The 15,725-nt window shown below is 40.7% G+C and overlaps 1 protein-coding gene across 3 annotated transcripts in view; it reads right to left on the bottom strand.

Moving 5' to 3' along the window:
* Positions 1 to 5,195: 5,195 nt before the first annotated feature.
* The window catches only part of Cmc2 (C-X9-C motif containing 2), a 38,376-nt gene continuing 27,846 nt past the window's right edge, over positions 5,196 to 15,725 (bottom strand). For all 3 annotated transcript variants that reach the window (XM_004842805.2, XM_004842804.4, XM_087209864.1), the window contains 2 exons: positions 9,421 to 9,492; positions 5,196 to 5,557 (listed from right to left, as the gene is read on the bottom strand). In XM_004842805.2, coding sequence (XP_004842862.1) covers positions 5,471 to 5,557; positions 9,421 to 9,492 — 159 coding nt within the window. In that variant the 3' untranslated portion in view covers positions 5,196 to 5,470. The remainder of the gene's footprint in view (positions 5,558 to 9,420; positions 9,493 to 15,725) is intronic.

Here is a 15,725-nt window from a genome sequence, read left to right as displayed (position 1 = left end):
TGCTTATCTCCTTCAGCACCCTCTCTAAGGGAGGCAACCATGGCTATGGATTAAGAAAGGATTCCGCATACCTGGATGCCTGGATATAACGTCATTCAAAAGGCACCAATTCCAATCTCAGGGTGTGGTAGAAAGGGCAGCTCCCTTGTGACTGGTGACTCTGGGACTTGTTTTGTTTTGGTTTTTGTGAAGGACAAAATGATCTCTGGTATCCCACTAGGCAGGTCAATGACGCATACAATTTCTTATTTGGTTCAGCCCAAGCTCTTTCTCAGGAAAACTCTGTTTTTAGGTAAAAACTCTACGGAGATTAACCCAATTTTAATCTCCATTAATGAAAGGTCAGAAACAGCTCAACTTTTTGTCTCAATTGTGCAGCACTGATAAACTTGTTGTAACTGGAGCACCAAGGCTCACAGTGTTCTGCAAAATCAGATTTCTCAGGAAAACCTTGACCTGAGCTCGGCAGCTTCCAAAGGCTGGTCCCTATGATCCAAAGGCCCTGGAAGTTGACAAGTGAAGTAAATCTATTCCTTGCTCTGCGACTTACAGACCCTACCATGCCTATCTGTCATCCCCAGAAGGAAAACCACATCCCTTAAGACTTAAGTGGCCCTTCTGGACATGGGCCCTCACTTGCACCATGATCACCTCATTCATCACTGTGTCACCAGCACCTGGCAGTGTCAGGTGCCTGATAAAGAAAACAGGACCTCCGAGCCTCCCCTCCCCCTCCAGCTCCCTCTAGTCTCTTAGGCTTCTACTGCAAATGGAACGTTTTTTAAACACCTGGAAATCTACAGAGAGCATGCTTGCTCCAGAGAGGAGAAACAGAGGTTCCATTGTCATCCACAGCAGGCAGAGAAAGTTGGCGAGACTGGAAAGGTGCCATAAACCAGAGGTGATAGGATGATGGAACTGGCTTCCTCTACAGAAGGACAGGGTGTTCAGGGAGCCAGGGAATGGGGCCAGGCTGGGATGAGCTCTAGGTACTTGCAGGGCCTGGCTCTTCCTTCTGTTTCCTCCCACGTCCTGTACCCCCCATATCTCCGGTCTGAACAGGACTGCCCCACATGATGTGGAGCATCCTACCAAACGGCAAGGGAAGTGTTTCTAATACCCCAATTTGCACACACTTATAACAGTAATATGACTTTGTGCCAAATAATTTGCTATTTACGTCTCAATTAATCTTCACTGTAACCCTGTGTGACCGGTATTGTCACTGGGTTGAATTAATTTAACCGTAACCTTTCTTCACTCAGCAACCAGAAAGATCTTTACAAAATATAAATAAATGAAATCATAGCCAATCCCTACTTTAAACCTCTTAATAGCGTTCCATTTCCCTCCAAAGAGATCCATGTTCCTTGCTATGATTTTCAAGCCCTGTGCAACCTCATCCTACCACCTTTCTCCTCTCTTCTTATTCAACCCTCTCTGGGCAGCTGCTGCTCTACTGCATTTTCTCCTCCTCCACCTTCCACCCTCCTGGTAGCTGGAAAGGTAAATGCTTATACTCCCGCAGCTTTGGATGTGCACTTTTTCTGTAGGAATCACGGACAGCTGGACTCATCAGAGTAAGACCTTAGATGTGGCATGGTGGGCTGGGAGGCTTCTCCACAAGTACTGCGGGTTACCCAGAAAGCCAGACCACAGCAGAAAGAGCAGAACACTGACCACTCTCCTCTGAATCCCTGCAGGGTAGTCCTCTTAAATCTTACAGTTGAAAGTTCAGCTGGGGATATAGCTCAGTGGTTCTGCCGCCTACCTCGCAAGCCCAAGGTCCTGAGTTCAATCCCTGTACCAAAAAAAAAAAAAGGTTCAGCACAAGAAGCTAAGAACTAGATGAGCTAGGAAACAAAACAAAACACAAAAAGCCCAGGCCAAATTGTTCTCATGGTCACAGAATTTTATACCAAATGAATATCTGGGCTGGAACTGTAGCTCAGTGGTAGAGTGCTTGTCTAGCATGCGGGAGACCCTGGGCTTGATCCTAGCCCTCTCCCAAAGAAAATAACATTACTTTCTACTGGTTTAGTTCTTAGGCCTGGGGTCCTACGAGTTCTATGATAAACAAGTAAACCAGTCCAACAATCTCATTTAAAACATCAGAGTTGAATTCCAGAGAGGCTGAGCCCTTTGCAAGATGACACATACAGTCCAGGGCCACTGTTAAAGGTTCAAAGAGCCACTGAGATGACTGTCAAGCTATTGCTATTGTGCAGGGCTGAGGTCAAGGGGCATCTGAACTCCAGAACGCTGCACCTGGGCCCAAATCCAACCTCGACCACAAGCCTTCAGTGCTCCTGGGCTTCAGCTGCTTTGTCACTGAGGTCACAGCACATCACTGTCATGGACCCCCGGGGTACAGGTGCTGTATTTATACCACTGAAAATGGCAAACAGTACAATTTTTTTTTTGAGAGAGCCAGTCATTAAACATTCACCAAGATATCACTGGTTCTGATACACATTACAGAGATCCTCAGAGAGCAGAAACAAAGCCTGGGCTCCTAACAACTGGAAGAAGAAATAGCATCACATCCCACACAAATGTGTTTATGGCTCTCTGAAAGGAGTACTTTTAAGTGCTTCAAGTTTTTAGTTTCTGGTTTGTTTTCGAAATAAAATAAATTAGGCTCATTAATTTCTGCACCTTCAAAAACGTCACTCCAAGTACACACCTGTAATTCCAGCATGCTGGGAAACTGAGGCAGGAGGATCAGAATTTGAACCCAGCCTGGGAAACAGCGACTTAGCAAGAGCCTGTCTAAAAATTTAAAAAATATAAAGGGATGGGGATGTAGACAGTAAATTCTCACTACTGCAATACTGGGCAGGTTGGGAATATCACCCATGAATTAAAATTCATCTCTGCTTTGCTGGCATTCTTTGCAACATATACCCACTCTCAAGTACCATCCCTTCTTTGACTTCTGATGTAGGACCCTCCTGATCTTACCCTGTCCTTCCTTGCAGAGACAGGCTTTTTCACATGTTCTCCCTAAGCTTCACTAGCTCATGTCATTCAAATGGCACTGAGGTGATGCCAAGGAACCCAACCAACTGGCGCCTCGGCCCTTTGAGCCAGGGACACTTGCTCCTCTTTACCCCTTGGCATGCACAGCCCCACTCTCTGTGGTTCTTCTGCCTCCATGCCTGCTCCTTCTCCCAGAGGTGGGGCTCCTCCTCCTTCCTTCCTTCTGAAAAGGTGTGAAGAGCCACCCACTGTCAGTTGTGAATACTGCCCGGGAGACAGGTGGGGCATGAGACACCAACCCTTTACTCTGTGAAGGGTAAAAATGTACTCGTGTATTACTTAAATCATTTTGTTAAACTAAGTGATCCCCAAGGTTTCCTTCTGCTCTATAAAACAACTCTTGTCAACACCAACTTTGGCCTACAGGGCTTTTGCTACAATGCATGTGCCATCTCCCCCTTCTGCTCTGGTCCAGGCAACTCGAAAGAGCTCCCTCTCCACATGGGCCACACACACTCTCCACTCCAGTGTCTGCACCCCAAGGTAGAGCACCATTAGCACGCAGGCACACGCTGAATGCCTGAGATGTCCTAAGCTCTTCCCTGAACCCTGCCCCTAGTCAGTCCTGCTGACCAATCTCAATCTATTCATGCCTCTTTACCACCAAAGCCACTTCTTTCACTCAGGCTCTCATTTCTCACAATAGTTAGGTCAAAAGTCTAATTGGTTTCCCTGGGTGTAATCTTCCCTTTCCTTCCATGTTGTTCCCTAAAGTATAACCAGAAAAATCTTACTGAACTAAAGTTGAAATATATCCTTCTGACCAACCCCTTTCCCCAAGTCCCTAACCACCATACTAAAATTTGCTGCTGGTCATCGCTGTATTGAAGCTAAAATCTCTAAAGAATTCAAAGCTGTTTATGATTCCTGGCCACCACCAGTTCCCACATTCCAGTCATGGTGAATGGCCCAAAGTTTCCCAGAAAGTGTCCCGTTTTCTCTCATGCATCAAAGGTCACCTTTGCCAAGCAGCTTTCTTGGAGTAGCTCCTTCCTGAAGACTGGGCATAAGTGCCCTTTCATGTTTTCTATGACCCCTCCTTCATCGTGGCAGTTTTGCAATTATAGATGACTACTATAATGATCAACTTGTCAGTTTGCTACAACATTCTAAAGGCAAAACGTCTCATTTCTGTACTCACTGGCTGACACTTAGGGAGACAATGAATATTCATACACTCTGTCTTGAAAGGGACCAAAAAAATTAATTCTGGTTACCAAATCCCTTCATTGAATATTATCCTCTATAATCACTTTGCTAAGTGAATGCCCAGCTTCCTGAATACCTCCTGAGACAAGAAAATCACTTATTAAACGCCATTACCAAGGACTCATGTGGACATTACACACAGAATTCACTGGAAGGAGCTCACAGCTCAGTCTATCCCTGGACACCTGAGAAAAACACCAAGCCCCTGCTGTGGCCATTGCTTGTAGCTGCTGACTTCCAAATTATCAAAGGTCTAAGAAACAACTGGCAGAAGGAACACTGATGAGCCAACTGCCTGAACAGAGAGTCTGAAGAGTCCTGTACCTGGCAGAGAGAAGATACTGTTCTGAGGTCAGTACTGAGGAGTTAACTGGCATCCACCGTGGCCACAGTCACCCAAACGAGGAACCAAAGTTCTATGACTAAATGCCAACTAGATGCACTCTTAGCAGTTGTCCCTTGGTTCCAGGATCTCCTTGGATACCAAAATCCATGATGCTCAAGTCTCTCAATGATGTAGCATTGCAGATAACCTGTATACATCCTCCTATACACCTTAAATCACCTCAGGATTACTTAACAATACCTACTACATAGTGCTGTGTAGTTATTATATGGCATTGTTTAGAGAATGACAAAAAAGTGGGTACATGTTCAGTACAGATGAACTGTTCTTCAATCCATGGTCAGAGAGACAACTACAAGCATTTAATGTTTTAGAAAATGGCTCTTTAAAACAGTATCATTGGAATATTTTCATACAGTTAATACAGCTGAAATTTTCTCAAGATTCTTCTTGCCCTAGCTGGTGTTTAATCTTCATAATCATCACATTGTCAAAAATCAATGTTTAATCTTTGTAATCATCATGTTGTCAAAATGGGAAGCCTATTGATGTCATTTTTATCTACTTCTAGGAGAGTCTAAGAAACAGGAGAAAAAAATGACTTAAATTATTTTATTGAAGGAGTTACTCAAGTGGATATAGACAAGTGAATAAACACAGAGGAAGTCAAGTGTGTTGGCAGAACTGATAGTACTAAAGGCTCTGCTAAACAAATATTCAGAATCTAGGTCTTCATATTTCTCCACAATTCAATTCCTCATGGGTCACTTTCCATTCCAAGGATTCTGGAGACCAAGTAACAAAGGATTCTTTCAGCTATCAACCAACAGTCCTTAGGTCTTCTCTCAGCCAAGTCATCCAGTGAAATATAACTTATTTTTCAGATTCCTCTGAAGGATTGAAAAGTCTTTTTCGCAAGTCATTCCCGCGTTCCCTGCTTCTGGTTCTCTTTTCCATGTACTGGAAGGAAAAAGGGAGAGAAGAGACAGCAGATGTCATCATTTATAACTGTTAAGCTAAATAAATGTTCTTACCAAAAAAATTTTTGTCTTTTATTTCACTGAATGTGAGACTGGACGCAGTGACCTTAGAGGACAGGACCTTGATCAATACAGGACAGTGCTTACATCCTAGCAGGTGCTGTTGAATCAATTTCTTCCCAAAATAAGTACCCAGTACATAGTTCAGATGGATGAGTTCTATCCCTGTGGCCCTGAGCTCACAGTTGAGGAGAGGCCTCTAAAGCTCTGCTGAGCATGTCTAGTTACAAGGGCCGCTACCTGGCACGGTGGCCTGTTTAACTATTGGTAAGGTCTACTTGTTCCAAAGTTTTCACCCTGAACAAAAAAGTATTTCCTTCTAAACTCTATTGTCCTCTATTTCTTCTTGCCTACTGTACTCTTCAAATAACTGATGACAGATAACCACTCATCATGCTGATTATCACTGGTTCTACACGTTCCGGAGAACACAACTTCTGTCTGCTAATATCTGTAAAATGACTTATAACATCAATCTCCATTATTAAAAACCATAACTAGAATTAAACACAGGATTCCAGATGTAGCCTGATAGACATGATCAGGGCCTAGTTCTCATGATCTAGTCATATATTCTATCTGTATTAATGTTATCAAGAGTAAACGGCATTCAGCAGGGCATGGTGGTGTATTCCTGTAATCGTAGCACTCAAGAGGCTGAGGTAGAAGGATTTCCAAGAGTTCAAGGCCAGCCTGGACTACACAGGGAGTTCAAGGCCTGCCTGAGCTACATAATGAGACCATCTCAAAAAAACCCAAAAATTTAAAAAGGGATGGGGATGTAGTTCACTCCAAAGGCCCTGGGTTCAATCCCCATTCCAAAAAAAATAAAGTAAAAGACTGTCAGTAACCATATTATCCTATTGTCCAATATGGAAATTTTCAACCAACTGAATTTCCTAGGATTTCTTCACCATGAACAGTTAACAAACTTGATTCTCTCAAATCCTAAGTTTCTACAATCAGTTATGTTCAAATGCAATTTTTCCCTGTCCAGTCAACAGATTATAAATAATGGAAAGTACAGAGCCTGGCACTTAGAAAAAGCACTTAAATTTTCTTAAACAAATGGTTATTAACTATGTTTAAAACACAGAAACTTGAATATAAGTCTTTTGGTATGTATATGCTTACATGCTTACAATATATAACACCACTAGAGACATTTTAAAGGTGAATATTTTCCCCTGAGCAGAGGGGAAAAAATTAAAAGCAAAATGGAAAAAACACAAGCATATAGGGAGACCTGAACATTAAAATATTTCAGGAGCCAGAGATATGGACAGAGAGACCATAGAAACAAAAGATTAGCGAGAGAGCTAACCAAGGGACTTGACTGGAAGCATTTCCCCATTCCTGTGACACTGAGGTACTCCACTCTCTGCCAGTAACCTCAAACATAAGGAATAGGGCAAGACAATCTTAGAAATTTTCTATGTTAAGATGTTGACTGAAGGATTCTACAAATCTTTTTTTACTCTTTTTCCCCCCTGTACCAGGAATTGAACTCAGGGCCTCATGCTTGCCAGGCAGGCGTCTACAAATTTTTTTGAATGATAGTTTTTCAAACTTTCTTTCTTCATCATGAAAAGGTTATTTCATTTGGTCCCCTCAACCAAAATCTTTCTATCTGTCATACATTAGATTTCCTCATGAGATTACTGAGGAAGGGGGTAGGCTGAGGATGTTGCTCAGCAGTACAGCACCTGCCTAACATGTGCAAGGCCCTGCGATCAATGCACCAGAATCACAGGGGAAAATTATTGGAGAAAGGTGTACACAACCAAAAACCACTATTCTAGAACATGGAGAGATATTTGCTCTTCAGCAAAGGACTTGACAGCAAACTCCCTCAAGCAATCAGGATAGGTAGAGATTATTTAAGGTAAGTCTTCAAAAGAGTACTGCTGTGTAGCAGGCCAATAAAATAAGTTATAGAGCAAATTAAAGTAAATTAAAATACATGTTAAGACATCTCCATAGGAAGTCAAGATTGCCACTTTAAAAAGGGACATATAGTAAAAAAAGGATTAATATAGTCATTCACAAAACTCTATCAAATGATACAAGTAGAATAAAAGGTCAATTAACCAACCAAAAGAGGGACAAAAAGGGATGGGAGAGAAGCAATATTAGTAATTATTTCAATAAAAAGAATAAGAGCAGTAAAAAGGTACAGAGAGCAGCTCAAAAGAAATGGCCAGACCCTTTTTCTGGTTAAAAACTTCATGGAATGAAGCACTCATTCAGAGGAGAGAGAGGGGCCGGGGATTTAGCTCAGCGGAAAGCGCAAGGTCCTGAGTTTGATCTCCCATACCAAAAAAAAAAAAGAGAGAGAAAGCAAACGAGCAGGTTCAGAGGATTAGACAATGAAAGACAAGGCAGAGAAACACTGATAAGCTAGATAATGAATTAACATAAAGCTACCTACAAGACTTAGAAATTAAGAAACTAAGTTAAAAACTAAGTCAAGGAGAAAATGTAAAATCTATATTGAAAACAAACACAAAAATAAACTATCTACAACATTCTACTAAATAGTCACTAACAGAAAAGAATATTTCATATAACTTCTAATCAACAAAGCAATGACAAAATTATTTGGGGTTTTGGGGGTTTTTTTGGTTCTGGGGATAGAACTCTGGACCTTGCACTTGCAAGGCAGGTGCTGGAACCACTGAGTAAACCGCCAGTCTGCAATGGCAAAATTACTGAACTACATGAAGGGGAAAAAAAACTAAATGGAGGTAAAAACTACAACTATAAGCATATGCAAAGAAAAAAGAAAAGCAAAACAGCTACACTGAATAAAATAGTATGGGGTTTATTTTTCCATAAGCTAGTTTCCAAATGAGCTAGCCTTTATATATGAAGGAAAAACATTTTTCAAAAATCATTTTAAATGATATACACATATGTAGACACAAAATTATCACCTTTAATAAAGAATTCTACATACTGTCACACAGAAATGAATTCCAATAAGAAAAAAAAAATTCCCAGAGTAAAAAATACACAAAATGAAGAAATACAGGTGCTAAATAGCTTCAAATATTTAAATCCGAGACTAAGTGAAGTTTAAAAAATATGAAAAGTAAAAACTGAAACAGATTCTTAGTCACTATATGTAATGTATTTTTAGTTATAAGATATTTTAAAAGGTTCTGGTCATCTGATGTATAAAACAGAAATTAGACTTCTTTCAAAGGTTTCAAATGTTCTCTGCTTGGTCAGCAGTACCTGGATAAAAAGACAATGAACAAGGTCTTCTGGCTATTTGCCTGAGTCCAAGTCATAGCCAGAAGCCACAGTCAGATGACTGCCATCCCAAACAAGTCAAACTAGATGTGGGTGGCTTGTACACAGCAGAAATACAAAAACATTCAAGCTGTGAAAGCTGAAAAATCTAAGCCTAGCTTCCTCATTCTACAGAAGAAAATTAAGGCCCAGAGTTTCAGTCACCTGCTCATCAGCTAATCACCAAGTGGCAGAAGTCTGTCTGCTAATCAAAGATTTGGTTTCTTAAATCTTAAAATCCACCCAACTTGAATTTTGCAGCAAAGGAATTTCATCATTTGTGTGCATGGCAAAGGATAGTAGCATCTAAAACTCTCCTTAGGAGAATCTTTCATTTCTCAATTTTATAGGGGAAGCCAAACATATTAAGTTGATTTTCACTACTGCTCTAAAATTGGGGGAAACTTTAATAATGACAACAATATATAATATTCAAAAATCTTATGTTCTATGGTTCAACTACTTCTAGTCTGACATTTTTCTTACCTCATTCTTCAAGCATTTTCTCATCTCCCGATCAAGATGGTTGCAATGACCAAAAAATTTCAGAAAGCTGTGCTAAAAGGAAGAAAAGGGGTAAAATATTTCACCCACAGAACACAACATGCCACTGCCCGACATGGAGTTTAAACAGTTATGACGATGGAAATGAATCTTCTGTGTCACTTTGTTAAGAAGCAAATAATACATGTGTAAATATATATGGGCCAGGAATATAGCTTAGTGGCACAGCACTGGCCTGGCAAGTGAGAGGCCCTGAGTTTGATTCCTGGTCCCCCCAAAAAAGTGTAAATATATAAATAAACGGGTTCATCTGGACCCTTCCTGCAAAGGAGGAGTAAGTGCTTATGAGTAGAAACAAAAATACAAAAAGAAACAAAAGGAAAAAGACCTTTCCCTTGATACAAAAGCCTCCTGCAGATGAAAGTCTCACAGAGAATAAGAGGCTTCACCTGGCACCTGTTTCTTTGAGGACCCCTGAAAACCACAGGACAAGCCATTCTCCACTGCAGAGATGGACTCGAGCTTCCAGGTGGCCGTCGGGACATGGACAAAGAGCAAACACACTGTCCCGAGGAAGTTACTTTCAAATGCTCAGTCTCAGAGCCATTTTCTCATTTGTGTCCACCCAAAATGTCATCAAAATACATCAGACACTAGTTGAGCACGATGCTGCATACCTATAATCCCAGCACTCTGGGAGGGTGAGGCAGGATTGCAAGCTTGCTCCCAGCCTCGGCAATTTAATGAGACCCTGTCTCAAAATAAAATAAAAAATAAAAAAGGGCTGGGGCCAGAACTCAGTGCAAAGGCGCTGGGTTCAATACCCAGTACATACAGGGAAACACACATACACACACACACACACACACACACAAAACACACTAGGTGACTGGTAGAGGCCTTATAAATAAGCTACTAGTTTACAATAAAAGAAAATCTATATCCTAAGTACAAAGTCCTCTTTGTTAAAAACAAAAATAAAAATTTCCCAAGGGTTCAAATTCTATGAATATTATCATGGCAAAAAACATAAATATTCTAAAGCAGGTTGAGATAAAGGCTGAAGTTAAGGCCGTGAATTTTTGTAGGGCCATAATTGGGGACTGCACATCACAATTTTTAAGGGTGGGTCAGAAAGCACAGTGATCTGCTGTAACGACATGCCATAAATGCTTGTAGCTGTAATAAGCACATTTTTTCCTTCTCTTTTTTAATCATGGCTTTCATAGAACCAGACAACACATAATTAGTAAGCTATGCCTCATGCTATCTTTTTTTCCTGCCTTACTGCTACTTTAAAAGCATCTTTCTGGTGCACACTGAATAAATGCTCAGTTTTTCTGGAAAGCTTTTAAGAGTCTAAGATTTCCCATTTATTGCCTACTGGCCTTTTCAGAATAAATATTTCCTGTGTATTTTTCCTAAACTGCTTCCTTGGCAACAAAAAGAGACAATGCATTTCACTCCTTCTAGTTGAGTAGAAATAAAGGCTTAGACCTTCAGAATGTAAAACATTATTTCAATGTATTTATTCATATCACCCCATATACATACATCTTATTTTTAAATCCAAGACAAAAACGTGTTTCCTTTCACCTCAATATTAACTAAGCCCAAGTGAGAATTATACTTCAGTGACGTTACCTAAAAAAATATCAAACGCATGGGCCGGGGATTTAGCTCAGTGATTCCAACACCTGCCTCGCAAGCGCAAGGTCCTAAATTCAATCCCTGGTACCACCTCCCCCCCAAAAAAAAAAATCAAACGCAAATGATCCAGTGGAACTGGTCCAAAACACCTGTAGTCCGTGATTCTCTTGTACACAAGGGCAGATCCCTCTCATCTACATCAGACCCTGGATGTCTGCTTCTAGGGAACCAAACCATCCACACAACTGACTGAACAAGTGAATCAACCGCTAGACGTCTGAGAACCTGTCACATGGGGGACAAAGTCCCAGGCTCCAGGGGTACAGCAGGGTGGCAGACCCAGCCCCTACTGCACGGCACATGGCCGGAGGGGAGGCAAAAATGGACCAACTGCCATAGAGTAGTGTGCAGTCCAGGACGCCCAGCAGCTCCCAAGACCTTTCTGGAGACACACAAGGTCAAAATAATTTTCCTAATAATCCAAAGACTTTGTTTTGCTCACTCTCATCCTCTCAGAAGGGTACAAAAGAGGTTTCCAGAGGCTACATGAAGTATATCAGAACAAACTGAAAACAAAGGCAGATAGGCACATGCAGCTGGATTTTATCCACTCAGACTTAATAAGGCAATTGCAAAAATGCAAACATTTTTTAAAAATGCAAACATTGTGCCATTTTCCCACTTTTTGCATTTTGAGTAATATTTGTATGAAAAATAACAGGTGATGGGTTCAATTTCAAAATAATCTTTAAATTATCAACTTTCATTTATAATTCAGTATATATTAGTAGATAAGCAAAAGCTCTTTGGGGTCTTCAGCAACACTTAAGGATGTAAAGCAGTCCTGAGGAAATGTGCTAAGTAAGGTGCGATGAGGTACCAAGAGAATCTAGGCTAGAAAAGGAAACAGGAGAGGAAACAGCCAGTCAAGCTGAGGACAACCTGAAAGATGATAAATCCTGACTTAGAAAATGGTCAAGGGGAGATAGTAATTAATGCTCCATGCTGGACAAAGGAAAAAGCAAGTGTAAAAGCATTCTTTAGGGCAGAAAAGAGCAGGCAGCAATAAGGCCGCAGTTGGAGGAGACAGATGGAGCCCCAGAGCCACGTACGGACTAGTTCACAGAAGCCCTGAAACACAGGGCAAGAAATTTAGACTTTATTCTACAGGCAAAGGTAGCCATTAAAGGGGAGCGACAATTAAACTTACTTGTGAACGACCACTGTAGACATGATGTGGAAAAAGCATTAAGACAGAGGACAACAAAACAGGAGACCCGACAGAAATCACAGGGGGCCCCAATTAGGCACTGTTGGCATGGACCACGCTGAAGGCACCAGTGACGGAGAATGAGGACTCAAAGTTCCAGCAGTGGGAATGGGGAGCACTTGGTGAGGGAGCCATTCACAGGAGAGGTGAGGTGGATGGAGGAACTAAAGGTGAAAAGAAAATGTCACTAAGACAGAAAAGGTCTTTAAGAAGAGGTAGGATGAGTTTGTGTTGGGCCGGGGGTTTAGCTCAGTGGTTCCGCCGCCTGCTTTGCAAGTGCAAGGTCCAGAGTTCAATCCCCGGTACCAAAAAAAAAAGATGAGTTTGTATCTGGACATGTTCAGTTTATTTGTGGAACAGTTAAGTTCCCAACAGAGGCCTGGATTCAGAAAAAAACCTGAGTCAGTGACAGAGATCTGTGAGTTACTGAAAACAAGGGAGTAAATGAAAATTTCAGGAAGGTACAGCCAGAGAAACGGGGCTAGAGTAGAGAGGAGACTGAAGAGAGGCCACAGAAACAAGGAAAACAAAGGAAGAGGAAGGTGTGGTAGACGCCTGGGGAAGGAAGCCTGTTCTGAGAAGGAATCAAATGCTGCCTGGGAGAAAAGTGAGGTAATTACGAAAAATGCTCAGTGATTCCTGACCTTGGCAGTTCTAGCACCCTCATGAAGGTAGGAGTCAAACTGAAAAGAGGAGAAAAAGTCTTCTCCCAATAGTTTGTTCTGAAAGGGAAGCAAACATAGGCTACCAGAAAGTGGGGATTATGGGTAGGGATTTTATGTATTCATTCTCTCAGATTGGAAAAGATGTGGGTATTAAAAAAATGCTGCCAGACCTGGTGGTGCACACATGTAATCCCAGCACCTAGGAGGCTGAGGCAGGAGGACTGCAGTGAGTTCAAAGCCAGCCTGGGCTATATAGTGAGTTCAAGGTCAGCCTGAATCGAGACCCTGTCTCAAAAAACCCAAACACATAAATAAATATATATGCTAATAGGAAGATGACAAAAATGGAAACACATGAAGATAAAAAAATGTTGGATAAATCCAGTTGTCAATGAGTTTATCTCTGTGTAGTAGAGAAAAGAGTAGCTTTTGTTTGCTTATACTTTGTCAGGTTTTTTATACTATTATTGTATTATTCACATACTACTTTTATAAATCAGAAAAAATATACTAAGGGCTTGCAAGTAACATTGAGGAAAACAGCTGTTCTAAATTCTGCATTTTAACTGTAGATAATGAGTCTTGCTGACAAATGCAGGTGGAATAGGTCAATGCATCAGAAGCAGCCCACAGATACTGCAGGCTATGGAAATGACATCTGGCTGCAAAGACCACAGAAGAACATAAAACACAGCAAGCAAGAATCAGAACACGCCATGTTAGGATGACGTGGAGATAACACAGTTCTGTTCTCAGGAGAATCAGAGAGCACTGCAGAGTTCTAGCACAAAAACAGGCATCTGAATGACAGTTTAATCCAGTTACTGATTAAGAACTGGAATCCTAAGTGACTGTGTATTTAGTATCCCTGGAGAATGCAGGTAGTAAGTGGAAAGTTTGAGCTTATCGAAGGAGTTCTACAAAAGCATATGTATGTGCATTTACATTTCAATCAAGTACAAAACCAGGTACAACTCTGCTCTGAGTGACCCTGGCTGGCTGTCCTTGCTGGGGAGGTGACCAGCAGGGAGCATGCGGGGCTTTGAAGCCCTGGTGATGATGTCACTTGACCAAGGTGCTTGAAAAACTGGTAGCATTTTGAGAAACTTTTTTTTGAGACAAATTCTTACTATGTAGTTCAGGTTGGCCTTGAACTCGCTATGTAGTCCAGGCTGAGAAGAAACCTGTCCCTTATTGTCTACAATATACTTACTTGTTTACTCAACCCTGGAATACCCAGTACACACAGGAGCCTGTTTCAGGATTGCTAATCCATGCCATCACTAAACCCACATTCTACCAACAGCTCTGTCTTTCGTCTAATTACTTGGGTTAGTTCATATTTTCCTTTAGTGTGATTAGACGACTCATTTGAAGTAAAAGTTAGGTTCATATGGTTTTGTTTGTATCCTATTTCTCAGTTTTCTTCCCATCCTTGCTTACTCTTTTTTTGAAAATGTGAAGCTTTAACAAAACTCAAAGCACAAGAACTAAACACAAATGCCATCAAAAAAGTGTCATTCCTCCATTCTCCTGACCCTGCTCTCACCTACACCTCAGAAGACAATGAAAACATCAGCTTCAGGTTTATCTTTTTGTGCAAATGAGGAGGTCCAAGTATATTCTGCTTATCTCTTCTTCCTTTATTTATACAAATGTAGGATACCATGAGCTTCTTTTACACTTCCATTTTTTCACTAAATACATTCTAAAATTCATCCCATGTCAACTCAGAGAAACTTTTTGTTTTAAACAGCTACACAGAGAATCCAAATGAAGACTCTAAATGGACAGACCTAGAACAATCTGAGCAACAAAATAAAGAAGTACTGGATTATAACACAAAATATAAAACAAACATAGGAACTCACACTGATATATATAAATAAATGGGAGAGAAAAGACAAGTCTTCAGAAGAAATCCAAAAACATTCAGTAGACTCTCTACTTTCAAGGAAAAAGAGTGTAATTCCCCAATCTATCAATCTGGGCTGCGCACAGTGACTTCCTTCTAAAGAGTGAGGAAACAGAGGAAGTGAGTAACTTTTAAACAGAGAAGCCTGACAATACCACCTCAGTTGGGTGATCAAGGTCAACATCAACAATGACAACTTATGTGGACAATATGTAGCTTCAATATAATGTATAACGAAAATGGTACCTTCCCTTTGCAATCTTCGTCCCAAGTCACACTGCCACAAAAAAACATAAGACAAATTCAAACAGAAGGGCATCCTACAAAATATTAAGCCTGAACATTAAGCCTCAAAACAATCAAGGTCATCAAAAATAAAGAAACTGTCAGAGCCAAGAAGGGCCTTAAAGGGCAACAACAACTGTTACTAGAATCCTGTAATAAAGAAAGGACATAAAGCAAACACCTAACTGAATAAAGTATGTATTTTAATTAATGATAAATATATTGATAACAGTTCATCAATTGTCACAAATGTACCTTACTAATATGTTAATAGGGTTTATCAGGTACAGGCTATAAACTCTCCACTACCTTCACAATTTGTTTGTAAATCTAAAACTGTTCTTAAGAATAACATCTATTTTAAAATCTGCTGTACACTAAGCATTCCACTGTATAGATGTACCCAAAGTTATTCAACCACTCTAAAGGTTGTTCCTAACAAACAATGCTGCAGCTAATACCTTCATGCTTAAGTGTTTTCATAGTGTTGGATTATGCCAAT

This window comes from Heterocephalus glaber, unplaced genomic scaffold (assembly GCF_053883595.1).
Source record: "Heterocephalus glaber isolate CG9 unplaced genomic scaffold, H.glaber_assembly_v1.0 deba00000071, whole genome shotgun sequence".
In the NCBI taxonomy this organism is placed as follows: Eukaryota; Metazoa; Chordata; class Mammalia; order Rodentia; family Bathyergidae; genus Heterocephalus; species Heterocephalus glaber.
This window is presented reverse-complemented; position numbering and strand designations above follow the sequence as displayed.